General features: G+C 51.0%; 5 protein-coding genes across 5 annotated transcripts, besides 1 other annotated feature; 2 read left to right on the forward strand and 3 right to left on the reverse strand.

The window, feature by feature from the left end:
* Positions 1-14411: part of a sequence feature (contig 1.145 856..176570(1)) that runs on past both edges of the window.
* On the forward strand, positions 1673-4506 carry ANIA_08271 (phosphate-sensing transcription factor PHO4). The gene is made up of 2 exons (XM_676448.2): positions 1673-2509; positions 2582-4506. Exons 1-2 carry the CDS (start codon positions 1961-1963, stop codon positions 4154-4156), a joined length of 2124 nt encoding a protein of 707 aa, XP_681540.2. The 5' UTR covers positions 1673-1960; the 3' UTR covers positions 4157-4506.
* Positions 4744-6962, reverse strand: ANIA_08272 (protein rpc82; the record flags this gene model as incomplete). Its single annotated transcript, XM_676449.2, has 4 exons — positions 6797-6962; positions 6676-6732; positions 5798-6604; positions 4744-5739 (listed from the first exon to the last, which is right to left on the reverse strand). The coding sequence occupies exons 1-4, from the start codon at positions 6806-6808 to the stop codon at positions 4744-4746; spliced, it is 1872 nt and encodes a 623-aa protein (XP_681541.2). The 5' UTR covers positions 6809-6962.
* ANIA_08273 (ubiquinol--cytochrome-c reductase subunit 2) lies at positions 7139-9361 on the forward strand. Its single transcript, XM_676450.2, has 4 exons — positions 7139-7500; positions 7596-7770; positions 7833-8692; positions 8746-9361. The coding sequence occupies exons 1-4, from the start codon at positions 7252-7254 to the stop codon at positions 8839-8841; spliced, it is 1380 nt and encodes a 459-aa protein (XP_681542.2). The 5' UTR covers positions 7139-7251; the 3' UTR covers positions 8842-9361.
* On the reverse strand, positions 9888-11568 carry ANIA_08274 (putative mitochondrial DNA replication protein (Yhm2)). The gene is made up of 6 exons (XM_050611250.1): positions 11294-11568; positions 11214-11238; positions 11144-11162; positions 10993-11089; positions 10233-10905; positions 9888-10102 (listed from the first exon to the last, which is right to left on the reverse strand). Exons 1-6 carry the CDS (start codon positions 11367-11369, stop codon positions 10048-10050), a joined length of 945 nt encoding a protein of 314 aa, XP_050467296.1. The 5' UTR covers positions 11370-11568; the 3' UTR covers positions 9888-10047.
* Positions 12161-14337, reverse strand: cit1 (citrate (Si)-synthase citA). The gene is made up of 8 exons (XM_676452.2): positions 14136-14337; positions 14001-14065; positions 13851-13935; positions 13739-13786; positions 13627-13687; positions 13021-13576; positions 12646-12946; positions 12161-12592 (listed from the first exon to the last, which is right to left on the reverse strand). Exons 1-8 carry the CDS (start codon positions 14253-14255, stop codon positions 12404-12406), a joined length of 1425 nt encoding a protein of 474 aa, XP_681544.1. The 5' UTR covers positions 14256-14337; the 3' UTR covers positions 12161-12403.

The raw sequence follows: 14411 nt of genomic DNA on the forward strand, positions 1-14411 counted from the left end.
TACCAGACGTAACAGGATGGATGGCTCATTCTGGCATTGTCAGCTCTGGGAGGTCACGTTTCTGGGACCACCACTGTGACCACTCCTACAACCCCGCATGACGGTCACGTCAGTACTTCGAGTACAGTGGGCTGATAGTCTATTAAGCCACTCCGCGCAACCTAGATCTCTATGAGAATTCCTGGTCTATAATCTTGCAGGAAGCTGTTGGCTATCTGCATATCCACTTCGATTTCCACTGTATATCCACAATGATATTCTGAGGACCATCATATTGCGTGAGTATGGAAATACAATTATCCGATGGCTTCGCGGTCTTACTGTTTCAGACTAGCGTTGATGCCGGTTCTCGAAGCCGACGAGCTACGCCCAGTAGCTCTCTCAGTGGCTGGTCCAGGTAAAGTCAGCTCTGGCGCGGTAGCAAATGAACAGCGAGATCCCCTTGTGCCGACACTTGATTGCTGATGCTAATCAAAATTTGTCACGCTAGGCTCGGATTATTGCATGCATCTGCGTCTACCTCGTCCGGCGATATAAGCACGATGCAGGATGGAGAATCTGGCTGCTATACCCTTCTGGACGACCGGCTAGCCTTTCTTGCCCAAATGGCGTTGTCCTGGATGAACTTAGTGCTGCCATCGCCATTCCAGGTTACGTAACTGGATCTACCGTTCTACACCATACAGGCGTATAGACAATATTCCAGATGTCGAGACTTCGGTACCGAGCAGGGTACACAGGCAGCAAAATCCCAGGGCATGGTTTGGTGAGCGTAGGACTGCCCCAAATTCCATTTTAGGGACTGACCCTGAAGAGTTTGGGTCGCAGTCCCTGCGCCAGCAAGTAAGAGTGGAAGTCGACAGTCGAGAACTGGTCCAAGGGTACAGTCTCCGAGTGTCGACCCAGCCAGGCTAGCCTAGACTAATGTAGTGCGGCCGATTAAACCGATTTAGCGCAACTGCCGCATCAAAAAACGCCCCCGTCCTGTGGAAGCTTCAGCCGTCTTCGCATGTCGCTGTCTCATCCTTATTCTCAATTCGTGCATCTGCAATTGTTGCTATCGAAAATGCTGCAAACCTGATCCGCCGCTGCATTCGAGCCAACCTCCCTCTGACTGGTTGATTCATCAAGCCCTTCCGACGAGACCCATTGTGGCCCATGGGTGGAGAGAAAATAGTCGGCGCCGGATTTCTTAGAAAAGGACTGGGTGCCTGTGATATATGTTGGCATTTAACCAGTTCAATATTGCCTTTGGGACAGGACTGTCTCTGCCACTGCTCCGTACCTTTTTTAACTGATAGCAGACCGGTATACTTTATATACGTATGCAGTACTCTGTAGTCACTCTGGAAACCACCAACCCTAATGCAGTACAGACCCAGGTCAAGTCTAGGACCATCCTCTCTTCTCTCGAATTAAGAGGTGGCAATGCGCACGGCAATTTGTATGGAGAAGGCGCAGTCAAAAGTTCAAGAGTCAATCGCAGTCAACGGGGCACTGTCTTGTTCCACCTCCCACTCTCAGTCTAGCTCAACCTTCCCCACGCTTCGTCGCTTCGTCCTTTCCGCCAGGCCGTCTCGTAATAATATAATTTTATCGCCCGGTTATATGACTTTCTCTTAGCCCAGCATCTCAGTATCTCGATTCAGCGTTCTTCCTCGCCCGTTCACTACACCCTCCCCCTCTCCCCCCAAACAACCGGCCATGCTTGCCTGTTGCTCCTGAACCTCGACGCTCGCTCCTCACATTTTTTCACCTCCACCCTGTCCGTCTATCGGGAGAGTTGTCCGACTATCCGAGCCTTCGCTCCGCGGTTGGGGGCTGTCGTTAAGCTCTCGCTCGGTTCCGCCCACGAGCCCTCCCACTACAATTATCTGACTTTCGTCACCGTACCTCACAAATACGACCAGGAAACGGGTGGCCGCGAGCACTCGTCCTTGCGCTCAAGAACATTTTTGTCATGGAACAAGATCCCTCAATGTCCTGGTCGGACATGCCTCCACCCGGCGAAGACGACTTCAGCAATTTCCTCGAATTCGGGTTCCCGGATTTGGAGGGGCAGCACGGACCGACAGATCATTTTCCTTCGCGCTCCGTCGCTCAAGCTGCTGCGATGGCCACTTCGACGGCTCCTCCCCAGCAACAGCAGGTGGTATGCATGAATTCTGACGGGGTCTCCGATCAATCGCAATCGTACAACCGCATGCCGGGCGATTTCCCCGTCGAGCTCCCTGGCCAGGGGCAACAGGGAATGCTACACAATTCGTCCTACTCCAATGGCCCAATGACACCGGCATTTTATGCCCAGAAGCCCCAGATGTTTCACTCCTCTCAACAGCAGCAACCGGTACAGCCGCAATCCTCGCAACCTTATAATCCACAGGGTCAGATGATGATTCCACCTACGCCAAACAGTATAGAACTTCACGGTAATGCAGCACCCTATCCTCAGCGGGTTGGAGACAATTCGGAAATGTACGATCGATATACTCGAATGATGGAGGAACAGGTATGTCTCCAATACATTACCCAGCCGGTAAATCAGACTTGCGCCGCTAATGCGTCCACCGTTCTCTTCTAGGCTCTTTATACTCCTCTTGTTTCCCCGGCGATGACTCCCTTAGAATCACAGTTCAGACAGCCGGAATACACGATCCCTGGAGAGTATTTCAGTCCGCTTAGCTCGCCGGCGATTGAGGCTCAACACCCCAATCCGAACGGTTTTCCCATTCATTCTGGTCCGCTGACGGAAGTGAATTTTGTCCATTCACCTGTTGACAACGCTTTCCCTTTGTCCTCTGCTCCACCTTCGCCGGGATTGGCGCGGAAATACAAGCGACGGTCATCAGCTGCTAGCAAGACCTTTCAGTCCAGGGCTAAGAAGCAGCAATCTCCCTCAGTTCGACCTTTGGCGCGGACGAGATCCCGTCTGACCGATGAGGTTATGACCACGCTCTCAGAAGGCCAGATTAATCCAACCCCGAATCCCCCCCAGAATGGTAGCAGGTCGCATTTTGGCAGTGCCGAGAGCTCGGGCCAGGACTCAGTATCCCCAGAACCACTTTCTGAGCCATTGATGCCACCACCAGCATTACCACCATCTCGAAAATCGCCCGCAATAGCTCCGCAGGCACGGCAACAACAAAATCCCAGCGAACCCGCGACACCCGCCATGCTGATGCGTATGCAGCGATCTCCCCTCGCTCGCTCTGCGCCGGATCACAACTTGACTCCTACACAACGGCCGATGAACCAAGTGCAGGACGAAGTGATGGAGGACGTCATTCTTCCGGAGGCAGCTAATCCGTCAGCTCAACTTTTTCGGCCCCAGGTGGCTCGCATCGACACGGCTATGCCGACCAGCACTTCGTCCCAGGGTGTGTCGCTAAACGCTACGGCCCATTCAGCTCCTCATCAGGTGTCTCTTTCCGAAAAACCACCCGCCTCTATTGCTCCTAGCCCGCGTACCGCTGCCATGCCGTCTCCTAGCGGCCCTGTTCCAAAGAAATCGGACACTCCGAAGCTTGGTCCAGTCAGCAGGAAGCGACAAAGTCTCAGCTCGTCACACCCTAGTCCTAGTTTGAGACCTAAAATCAGTCCTAATATCCAGCCATTGGTTGCCGGTGATACCTCAGCTGCATACCTGGCCGGTATAAAGTCGAACTATCAACAAATTTTGGAGGGAACACTTCTCCCTGGCGTCTCATACCCCGAAACCTTAGCTGAGAATTTAAGCTCTAAGCGGACGAATCACAAGCTTGCCGAGCAAGGTCGACGGAACCGCATAAACACTGCTCTCAAAGAAATCGAAACCCTGATTCCGGCTGCCTATGTACAAATGAGATTACACAAGGAAGCAGCAACATGCAACGGAAAGGGCGAGAAGGAGAAAGAAAGGACCGGTAACCAGCCAATCAGTAAAGCCAGCACCGTGGAGATGGCTATTGATTATATTAAATCACTCAAGGCAGAGCTTGATGCGACAAAGGTGAAACTCGCAGCTGCAGAGGCCAAATTGGGAACCAGCGAGACCGCCAAAGAGGCCCATGGTAGCAATGGGCAACAGAACGAAGAAAAGGCAGTCGACGAAATCAATACCACTGACCGGACGTCTGATCCGAACAACGCCCAGTCCTCAACTGCCGGAGAGTCATGACCAGCGCCAGTCTGTCTGTCCATTTTCTACGCATCAACTCCAATCACGCGACATGTTTTACGAGGCACGGTTTGAACGTAATACACATTGGACATAGCGAATCAGGGTAGGAAACGGTGTACCTTGATGGCTGTGACTTGTTTCCGGCCTATTTGGTTCGGTCTGGAGGCTTTTCTGCTTATTCATGTTGATTCCCCTGTCATTGTTTCAGAACTACTGGTGGGAGTAGGTCGGTGTTCATGGTCTGAGCTTGCTTCTTGTTATGTGTCTGGATCCCTCTATAAATACCTGTTCCTTGTGTATACCGATATTTTGCTACAATGGCAAGCCAATATAATGACTAGGCTCAAGCTTATGGGATCTGATGTATTTCAAAATAAACTACATATTCCCAAGTACCGGTATAGACGGAGTGGTCTCCCGTAGATGTCAACTTGGGCATATTAGTAGAGCCAGTAGCTGCTGCCTTTGCGGTTGCTTCCAGTAGCCAATAAATTTGGATTAAGATTATACAGTCAAAGGAAACTTTTGGATGTTATCATTGCTCGTTACTCCATGTCGAACCCCATAAAGATATGTATGCCAGTTCAATAATCCCTCATCACAGCAATCATATCGTCTAACCGGGCAACTTCTCCAATCAACAACGCTTCCTTGGCTCTCCATTCCCGCAGTCTATCAAGCTCTCCTTCCGAAAGATAGAGCTCCTCGTTCCCCTTGACATCACTGCGCTCTGTTTTCTCGAGAAAGTCCTTTAACCGGCCGCGCTCGAATTTTAACCGCTGCAGACACCGCGACATAGCTTTGTATGTATCCTGTAGCATGCTGTCCCGGGCACGGTCGGGGTCGTAATACCAGAGGTAAATCGTGCGCGAAGGTTGACGCTGCGCGTCACGCGGAACTTCTTGGAGGTCGACGAAGCCGCCTGTCTGCATGGATGCGAGGACCTGACGCAGGTCTTTGAAGGGAAGGAGGCTGATTTCCTGTAGGCGCTTTTCGTCTAGTTTCCCTTTCGCCTGCAGGACGCGGAGCACCCGGAGGGCAACGTCGCCGTACCGGGCCTCGACGATGCGTTCGAGTTCAAGGTGGCGAAGTTTACGGGCTAAATGTCGGAATTCGACGGTCCAATTTATTATGCCACCATTAAGACGTTTGGAAGTAAGATTGAGTGGGGGTTGGGCGAGGAGTGAGAGGTGTTGGTCTATTTCATAGGTGCGGTTGCCAGTAGCTCCGTGGTCATCGTCGTTGTCATCAACTGTGTCGTCAAATGTGCGTTTGCCCAGTCGGTTATTGGCGGGGGTGTTTGTTGGCCCAAGGGAACCTGCGAGGTCGAGATAAGGATCGATGTCTCGAGCAAGAGCACTGAGGGGAATAGGAACCGAGTACTGTTCGCCTTCTTCACCTTCGCGGGGGATCTCGGAGGCGTCCCGGCACTTGCTGGTTTGATATTCAATTCGCCGGAGGAGGTAGTCGTATATTTGAGCTGATTCTGGGGGTGCGCCGCGTTCGGCGAGTTCGAGAAAACGCCGGTTTCGAAGCGCAACGTCCAGCTTTTCGTAGTTCACACGAACCGTTAATGAAGACTATCGACGATTAGTTATATTGGATTATAGCTAAAAACGGGTCGACTGTCGAGTGTACCTCCATGGGGACTTCGTCATCCAACCATTCATTCTCTTCGTCTTCGTCTTCGCCATCGTCGTAGTCGAATCGGGCCTTTTCTGTTTCATTATCATCTGAAACTCCGTTGGTTTGGCTCCTTTTGACACCCCGTGGAACTCCGTTGACAATAAGTCCACGCGTAAGATCTCCATCGAGTCTTTCCTTGAGCATGTCGGCCGTCTTCTCCACCACGAACTCTTCAAGTTTTTTTCCCTTCATACTTTGTACGGAGTCCCCTGACCTTATTTGACGTTCAATGTTGAGGATATTATCAGCAATGCTTTGGAAGTGCGCTTCGCGAACACGAACAATATAACCATGCCCTGCAAGTGCTTTGAGTGTCGGATGCAGGAGTGCCGGCTGGTCTGAAACATGTTCACCATTCGTCCCATTCGTCTCGTTTTCTCCTTCTGGCCGATCATGTTCCCCTTCGTTGACACCGTTGGTCTTCGAGGCGTCCGATCGCAGCTCCGGCAGGGTATCGAGATGGCTTACTTGTGCGTGACCAAGATACATGATGGTTGACATGACAGTGGCAGCGTATTTTCCTAGTCTATCTTCGACAAACTCCAGGATTTTGCCTGATCGGATAAGATAGTATGCCGCCTGCATATTTGCGCTGTAATAGGTGACGCCACCCTCCTCGACGGCAGTATAGAAATGAACGAGATGATGCTGGATCATGGCTACAAGGGCTGCCCGTAGTCGATTCTCAGAGAGACGGGTGAGCCCCAGAAGTCGGGGCAGAGTGAGGCGTTCATATCGATGCAAGGTCGAGAATATGCGCTACCATCTCAACAAGTTGAACGTCAGACCAAATTCGATAACTGAGCCAATGAGAGCGAAATCAAACATACCCCGAAAAGCTCGCCGAAATTGTCTTCGACTAAGAGCATACAAAGCTCTGCCGCATACTACCGTTTCTATCGTCAGCGAATGCGAAAGATGCTTATATTCGAATTGCGTAATTTCGCATACTTGAGAAGCCATTCTCTAATCTTCTAGAGAATCCTCCGGCTGCAATTCTCTAGAAGGAGTACCGTTGTCACCGGGAGAAGACCATGGGGGTCCTGAATAGAAAAGAGGCAATTCAGCAAGCCTGATCCGCAAGAGCTCGCCTGTTGCAACACCTTTCCGATCCGAGTTGCTGTATTACCCTTCGCCTTTTTTTCTTGTTATCGGACTGATTAAGGTCACGTGAATCACATGACCTAAACTGCCGGTTCCGCCCGCTCTCGCAACTTTGACCAATCATGAAGCGAGTAATCACAACGCCGGCATCAACTTGAAGCTTTTCAGACGTCGTCAAACCACCAGCCAGCAGAGAGCCGTTCTTCTCCCCTCTCCTCCACTACCACCACCATTCTCGATTGCTGTCGGGCACTCGCCAGCTTCTTACACAATCTCTCTCTAATTGTCTTACTACACATGCGATGATGCTGTCGCGGTCCGCCATCAGTCGAAATGCGCCCCGTGCGCTTCAGAACGCTGCCAGCCGTCGGGGCATGGCTTCTGCCGCTACCCCGGGTCTTCAATACGATGTTTCGGAGGCTGCTGGTGTGAAAATTGCGAACAGAGAGCCTGCTGGTGTCACTGGTACTCTCGCCTTGGTCGCGAAGGCCGGTACCCGCTACCAGCCTTTCCCTGCTTTCTCCGATGCTCTTGAGCTCTTTGCTTTCCAGGTCAGTCCTCACGTCCAATTCCTGCTCCATCAACCTTGCGTGCTCCTTCTTAAAGGTTCCAATCCGTACTGACGTGGTTCTCAACTAATTCATAGTCTACACTCAAACGTTCGGCGCTGCGGATCACTCGGGAGGTTGAGCTGCTGGGTGGTGAATTCTCCTCGACACATTCCCGTGAAAACGTTGTTCTCAAGACCAAATTCCTCGCGAACGACCTTCCCTACTTTGTTGAGCTATTGGCGGAAGTTGCTTCCCAGACCAAGTATCCTAGTAAGTATTTGCTGAGAAGGGCGCAGTAAAAACCTCGATATATGGACCTAACCTTCGACTAGGCTACGAGCTCAATGAAATTATCGCCAAGCTTCTGAAGCTCAGACAGGTCGCCATTGCCAATGACCCTGAGGCTGTTGCTGTCGATGCCGTTCACGGTGTCGCCTTCCATCAGGGTCTCGGTGAGACTATTACTCCCTCCGCTCATGCCCCATACGAGAAGAACCTCTCAGCTGAGGCTATCGCCGAGTTCGCAAAGAACGCCTATGCGAAGTCCAACATCGCTCTCGTCGGTAGCGGTGTTAGCTCTGCAGAGCTTTCGAAGTGGGTTGGTGATTTCTTCAAGGGTCTTCCGAATGCCGGCACCACCGGCCGATACCAGGTCAAGTCCGACTCTGCTTCGAAGTACTACGGTGGTGAGCAGCGTATCTCTACCAAGGCCGGCAACTCCGTCGTGATCGCTTTCCCTGGCACCAGCGCCTTCGGAACTTCTTCCTACAAGCCCGCTGCTTCCGTTCTCGCTGCTCTTCTCGGTGGTGAGTCGTCCATCAAGTGGTCTCCTGGTTTCTCGCTCCTCGGCCAAGCCACCCAGGGCTTCAGCCAGCTCCGCGTCTCGACCAAGAACCATGCCTACTCGGATGCCGGTCTTCTCACTGTTACCTTGAGCGGCAAGGCCGACCAGGTCGCCTCTGCCGGCAAGACCGTTGTCGACGCTCTCAAGAAGGCCGCCGCTGGTGAGGTTCCCGCCGATGATATCAAGAAGGCTACTGCTTTCGCCAAGTTCCAAGCTCTTGAGTCTGCTCAGACTCTCGCAACCGGTCTTGAGGCTACCGGTTCCGCCCTCATCAACGGCAGCAAGCCCTACCAGATTGGCGAGGTCGCCCAAAGCGTAGACAGCGTCACCGAGGCACAGGTTAAGGATGTAAGCTCACTCTTATTTGACTTTTGGAATGTCTGGCTAACGTATACACTCAGCTCGCCAAGTCCCTCCTCTCAGGCAAGGCCTCCGTCGCCTCCGTCGGTGATCTCTCCCAGCTGCCCTACGCCGCCGACCTTGGTCTGACCGTCTAAACCTTCACACTTCCACCCACAATGACTCTCAAACCAATGTACAAAATACATGCTAGACTGTCCTGGGACTAAAGAATCGAGAACCCGAGCACCGAATTCGTCATGTGTTCTAGATAGATCCCGCAGATATCTTTTCCCTTGCTTTTCATTTTCGCTTTTTCTTGTTAGTTATTGTGGCTGTAGTTGTGTGACTGTAATACAATCGGATCTCTATATTCTTATTTTATACTTGCTATATCCTCACCATTCTCCTAGAATGTTTCAGTTGCAGTTTACGCGGCATCTGATTGCGTTACCATGTCAGCGTAATACGTGACGTGGAGTTAGCGAAAAATTGTACACCAAGCCGCATGAGCTCCTTATACCGCCTCATCCCAGCCCCGCCTCATCCCAGCCGCCTTATATCGTCCTGACGGCAATCCGGGGCCTCTTTCTTTTTGCAAGACGATGTTAGGCATGATATCTTCATGTCATTCTTAGATTCACGATAACAGAGGCAATTCAATAATATTCTGATCAAGAATTTTGTTGCCGACCGGCAACACAGGTAGGCGGAAAGTACTTAGTTCGGATTAAAACACATATATCCTTTAAATATTTCGAACTCACACAACTAATACTTATTCTGAAGTTACTACCAGTAAGCTATCTCCAAGCTAATTCCTTGATCTGGATAGCTTTTTTCCTTGACACTCCTAAGGGAATTTAAAATATATTTCCAAGAGGTAGTAGTATGGCCATTAGTGATAAAAACAGTGTCTAAAGAAAGTTAGTGCAGCAAGAAGTGAATAAAGATAAATTATAAGTAGCATGGCTGCCGAGGCCGATTTAGTAGAAGAGATATATAGTCTGCACAAGGGAAAAGATGACACCAGGTCACATGAAACCGCGCTTATAACTTGCTCTGCTATAATGCACTTCCGCCACACATGATAGTTCGGTGCGCGAAAATCTGTATATGCTGGGCGGATACTAGCTGCAAGGCGAGGCTACTCAGCATGTTGTCCATATTCCCCCAGTAACCGAGTGAACATGGCAGCAGCATTAGAATATTTTCTCTATTCCGGAGTAGTATAATTATTGTAACATAGTTCAAATTTGTCATGATACTCGAAACCAGTCGAGCTCATGCACAACTCAGATCACATTCAGATAACTAGCCCGACCACAACATCTTGCACGGTAAAAGGGTATTTCAAACCTTCTCTAGTGCTTCGCGGTGACTTTGTCGCCCGTCAGTTTTTCGACTGCCTCTTTGGCCCTACTCGGTGCAGCGGAGACCCACAGGTTAGCCTTGTTTTACGCCTCGGCATATCACATGAAATTGGCAAAAAGTGCAGGATATGGAGACCCCAGATTCATAAACTTTGATCAGGCAGGGGAAAACTTACATGTCACCAAGAGCCACCATGCAGACGGTCTGCCAGATACCCAGACCAACTCTGGGTGTCACACCACGATATAATCCCTTGATGCCGTTTGTATCGTAAATATATTTGAAAGCCTTGCCGACCGTAAGGTTCTTGGGACGGTTGGGGTCCTCAGTCTTGCTCTGCATCTCGACGCGGATGACCTCAATTGGCTGGTTCCAGGCAGAGAGACCACCACCCAATCCTGATGCGATAACCTTTTCAAGAGCGCTGAGCTTCTGGCTCTCGTCTTTGCCAGTCACCTTACGAAGAGCCTGCTCTGCCAAGCGAGAAAGGCCGAATCGAGATCCCCAGTTAGTCGTCTGACGGATGGCAACAGCATTCACACCACGGTTAATGCCTCTGATTCCTTCTTTGCGGTAGATGTCCATGAACGTAGCGAAGGTGCTGGGGGGTTTGACACCCTGAGCTGCCATCTTATGCTTTGTAATTTCAACCGTCTTCATGCAGGTGCAGAATCCCATAGTCGCATAGGCTTGAGCGATACCACCGGCCATACCCCCGGAGATACCGGCGAGGAAGTCGGGCGCACCGAGCACCTTGGCACGGAATTCCGCCTCGGAGGCGACGAACAAGAGGACAGCACCCTTCGTAGAGGCCTCAATCCAGGCCCACGGAATGAGACCTTGGTAATCTTTGCGACAAACACGCGTTAGCCCGAAGATGTTTACCCACCCCATACCTCGGGATATGCGGGTGTGCGGATTGCGGGTATACTTACAACCGAGGATCCCGCCACGACCCCATATCCGACCCATAGCGCCAGCGAAGCTATCGCCCCGGTTTGCAGCCATGGTTGTCTTGATCACCTCCAGTGGCTATGATTATGGCGTCAGTAAAAGGAATTCACAATCGCTCAGAAGATAATATACCTGTCCCAAAGTAGTGACCCTAATCGAGCTATCAGCAACGGTTTTTTTTCATGTACTTTTGGATACTTACTCAAACAAGTTTAATCCAGCGCCCACTGTAGTAATTGCGTCAGAACCTGAGTAAAGAAGAGCATAGAACTAGATACTTACAGAGCAAGTTGCTGAATTTGACGGGCTTCTTTTCGAGCTTTGGGGCGGTGCCCAGCTCTTCCGTAGCTGTAGACATCTCTGATTTGGGTGAGCACTGAAAGGGGCCCTGACCAAGGGATATAGGGTATAGGTCGCCTAACGGATCACGAGAGCTGGGACTTGAGGACGACCAGAACTTGTTCAGTCGGACCGCGGTGGAAGGGATGTCAACGTCGCCTAAGATAGAATGTCTTGAGACAGGAACAAAGCGTTGGAGAAAGAGAAGAGAAGAATGGAGAAGCAGGAATATAAAAGAAGAAGAAAGGTGGGACGGGGACTTCTCCCAGCTGACTCTTAGTAGCAAATCCTCGAGGATCAGGGATTGTAAGTACACGGTAGCTCCTATCACTCAAAGTTGGGACGACAACAGTCCGAAGGCGGCCTGAGGCTCCGTTCCATCTCAAGGCGCAGTCTGGAATTGTCCCCCCGTCGGCCAATCAAACGGGGTAACGGGAGCACTATTCCCAATCGGAAGAGCTGACGGGCCGATCCTCGCTAATCCAGTTCTGGGCGGGCGGTGTATGAAATTACTTTCCTCGGGCAACAGTTGGGAGGCGGAGGAAGTCGGGTGTCCCAACAGAGAAACCGTTGAGCAGAGAGCTCATGGGCAGGAATTCTACCGACTATAGGAAGAGAGTCCTGACCATCATAACACCTATCCATCATTAGATGTAACTACTGGATAAATATTACATCATAATATGGCTCAAGGGATCGTCGGTCCGATCAATCGTCGAACTTCGACACCCCATCTATATATATTCTTGTCCTACCGAGTCCACTAGAGGTCTAATCTTTCACTCATACCATAGAACTATCCCGTAACTGGTTGTCCTTGGCTTGCAAAGGCCAGACAGGGAGCATTGGATCTAACCTTAAAAGAATGACTGACATGAAAATGAAGTGTTGTTACAAGGCCTGCTCGAACAAGTCCTATCATACATTAATCGAACTAAACCCAACACTTGGTACGTCCTCATCCAAAGAAGACGTTAGATAAAATACAAAATGGCTGTTTTGTTATTCATAAAAGATATAATACCCCCCATTATCCTCAGTCGTTCAAGAAATTTATAGCTTAGCGCCAACAAGCTTGGCGTAAGCCTCAGTGCTGAAACTCTTGGGACGCTCGATAGGAGCACCAAAAGCACGGTCAATGATGAGCTGAGGAAGGACACCAAGAGCACGCGAGACACCGAACAAGACGGTGTAGTAGTTAGCCTCAGTGAGGCCGTAGTACTGCAGGAGGACACCAGAGTGCTAGGATTGTGTCAGTGCACGGAGAGACTGAGCAAACAGGGCGGGGAACTTACAGCATCAACATTGGGGTAAGGGTTCTTGGTCTTGCCGTGCTCGGTCAGGACGCCAGGAGCGATCTTGTAAACCTGGCTGACCAACTTGAACATGGGGTCATCAGGCAACTTGCGGAGAGCAAACTCGCGCTGGGACGTGTAGCGAGGGTCGGTCTTGCGAAGAACGGCGTGACCGTATCCAGGAACAACGCGACCAGCGTTGAGGGTAGACCAGAGATAGTCCTTGATGGACTGGTCGCTGAGGTCGTTGCCGACGACCTTCTTCATTTCGGTGAGCCAGTTAAGGACTTCCTGGTTGGCCCTATTGAAAAGAAACACATTAGACACATTGAAACATGGCAATACCAGGCTTTTATCGGGAAGTATGAGGCTTACAATCCATGGAGAGGACCGGCCAGACCGTTGAGACCAGCCGCCAGGGAAAGCATGGGGGAGCTCAGAGCACTACCAACAAGGTGGGTAGTGTGAGCGCTAACATTTCCACCCTCGTGATCGGAGTGGATGGTGAGGTACAGGCGCATCAGCTCAACGAAGTCCTTGTTGTCGGCAAAGCCGAGCTGGTTGGCCAAGTTGTAGGAGTAGTCCTTGTCCTTCTGGATAGGAGCAACCTTGCCGTCCTTGAAAACATTGCGGTAGATCTTGGCGGCGATGGTGGGCAGCTTGGCAATAAGGTCCATAGAGTCCTCGAAGGTGTAGTGCCAGTACTCCTTCTTGTTGATACCCTTGGCGTAGGCCTTGGCGAAAGCAGACTCGTGCTCAAGAGCAGTGACGGCGAGAGAGAACTGAGCCATGGGGTGGAGAGTGCTCGGGCAGCGGTCGATAAGCTCCTCAATGAACTTGGGGAGGTCGGAGCGGGCGGCCCACTCAGCAGACAGGTCACGAACCTGCTGCTCAGAGGGAACCTCGCCGGTCAGAAGCAACCAGAAGAGACCTGCCATTCGTCAGATATGGCCACCTGATTGGATTTTGCAGCATTCTTACCTTCAGGGAGAGGCTCCTCACCACCGGGGGCCTTGGGAAGAAGCTTCTGGCACTCGGGAATCTATGAAATAGTTAGAAAGGCTTTGATTAACGGAGAAATGGTGTTACTCACGGTGAGACCACGGAAACGGATACCCTCCTCGGAATCAAGGACGGAACCCTACAATATAATTGTTAGTCAGTTCCATTGCCAAATTTCGCAAATTCGTTTGACTGCGACTTACCTCCCACACGAGGCACTTCACGCCACGGGCACCACCATAAGCCTGGTCAAGGGTGAGCTCGCCAATGACCTTGTTGCCATGCTCCCTACAAATTTGAACGATCACCGATTAGCGATCATTGCGTGACAAGAATCATCAGGAATAGCGCACTTTCGGAGCTTCTTGACCTTCTCGAGCTCGCCGGGAAGCTTGTCGGCGAAGGTCTCTTTAAGGGACTAGATAAGGAGATTATGGTTAGCCAAACACACGCCAATGACCCAGTCGGAGCGCAGCGCAAAGACGAACCTTGGTCTTGCCGGTAGAGTAGCAGCGCAGGCCATTGAAGGCAACAGACTGAACAACGGGCTTGCCAGCAAGAGTGCTGGAGCGGAGAGCAGAGGTACTAAGTCTGAGTGTAGAAGCCATATCTGATCAAACAACTTTTTTGAATGTGGAGTTGATTGATTGAAAGAGGGAATGGAGAGGAGATGAAGGAGATCAAGACAGCTGACAGGGAGAGAAGAGAAGAAGTTCAGGTTTCGGGAGAACGTGAAAGCTGTTTTCGGTCCCATCTTTTTTCCA

Source organism: Aspergillus nidulans, chromosome II (genome assembly GCF_000011425.1).
Source record: "Aspergillus nidulans FGSC A4 chromosome II".
NCBI lineage: Eukaryota > Fungi > Ascomycota > Eurotiomycetes > Eurotiales > Aspergillaceae > Aspergillus > Aspergillus nidulans.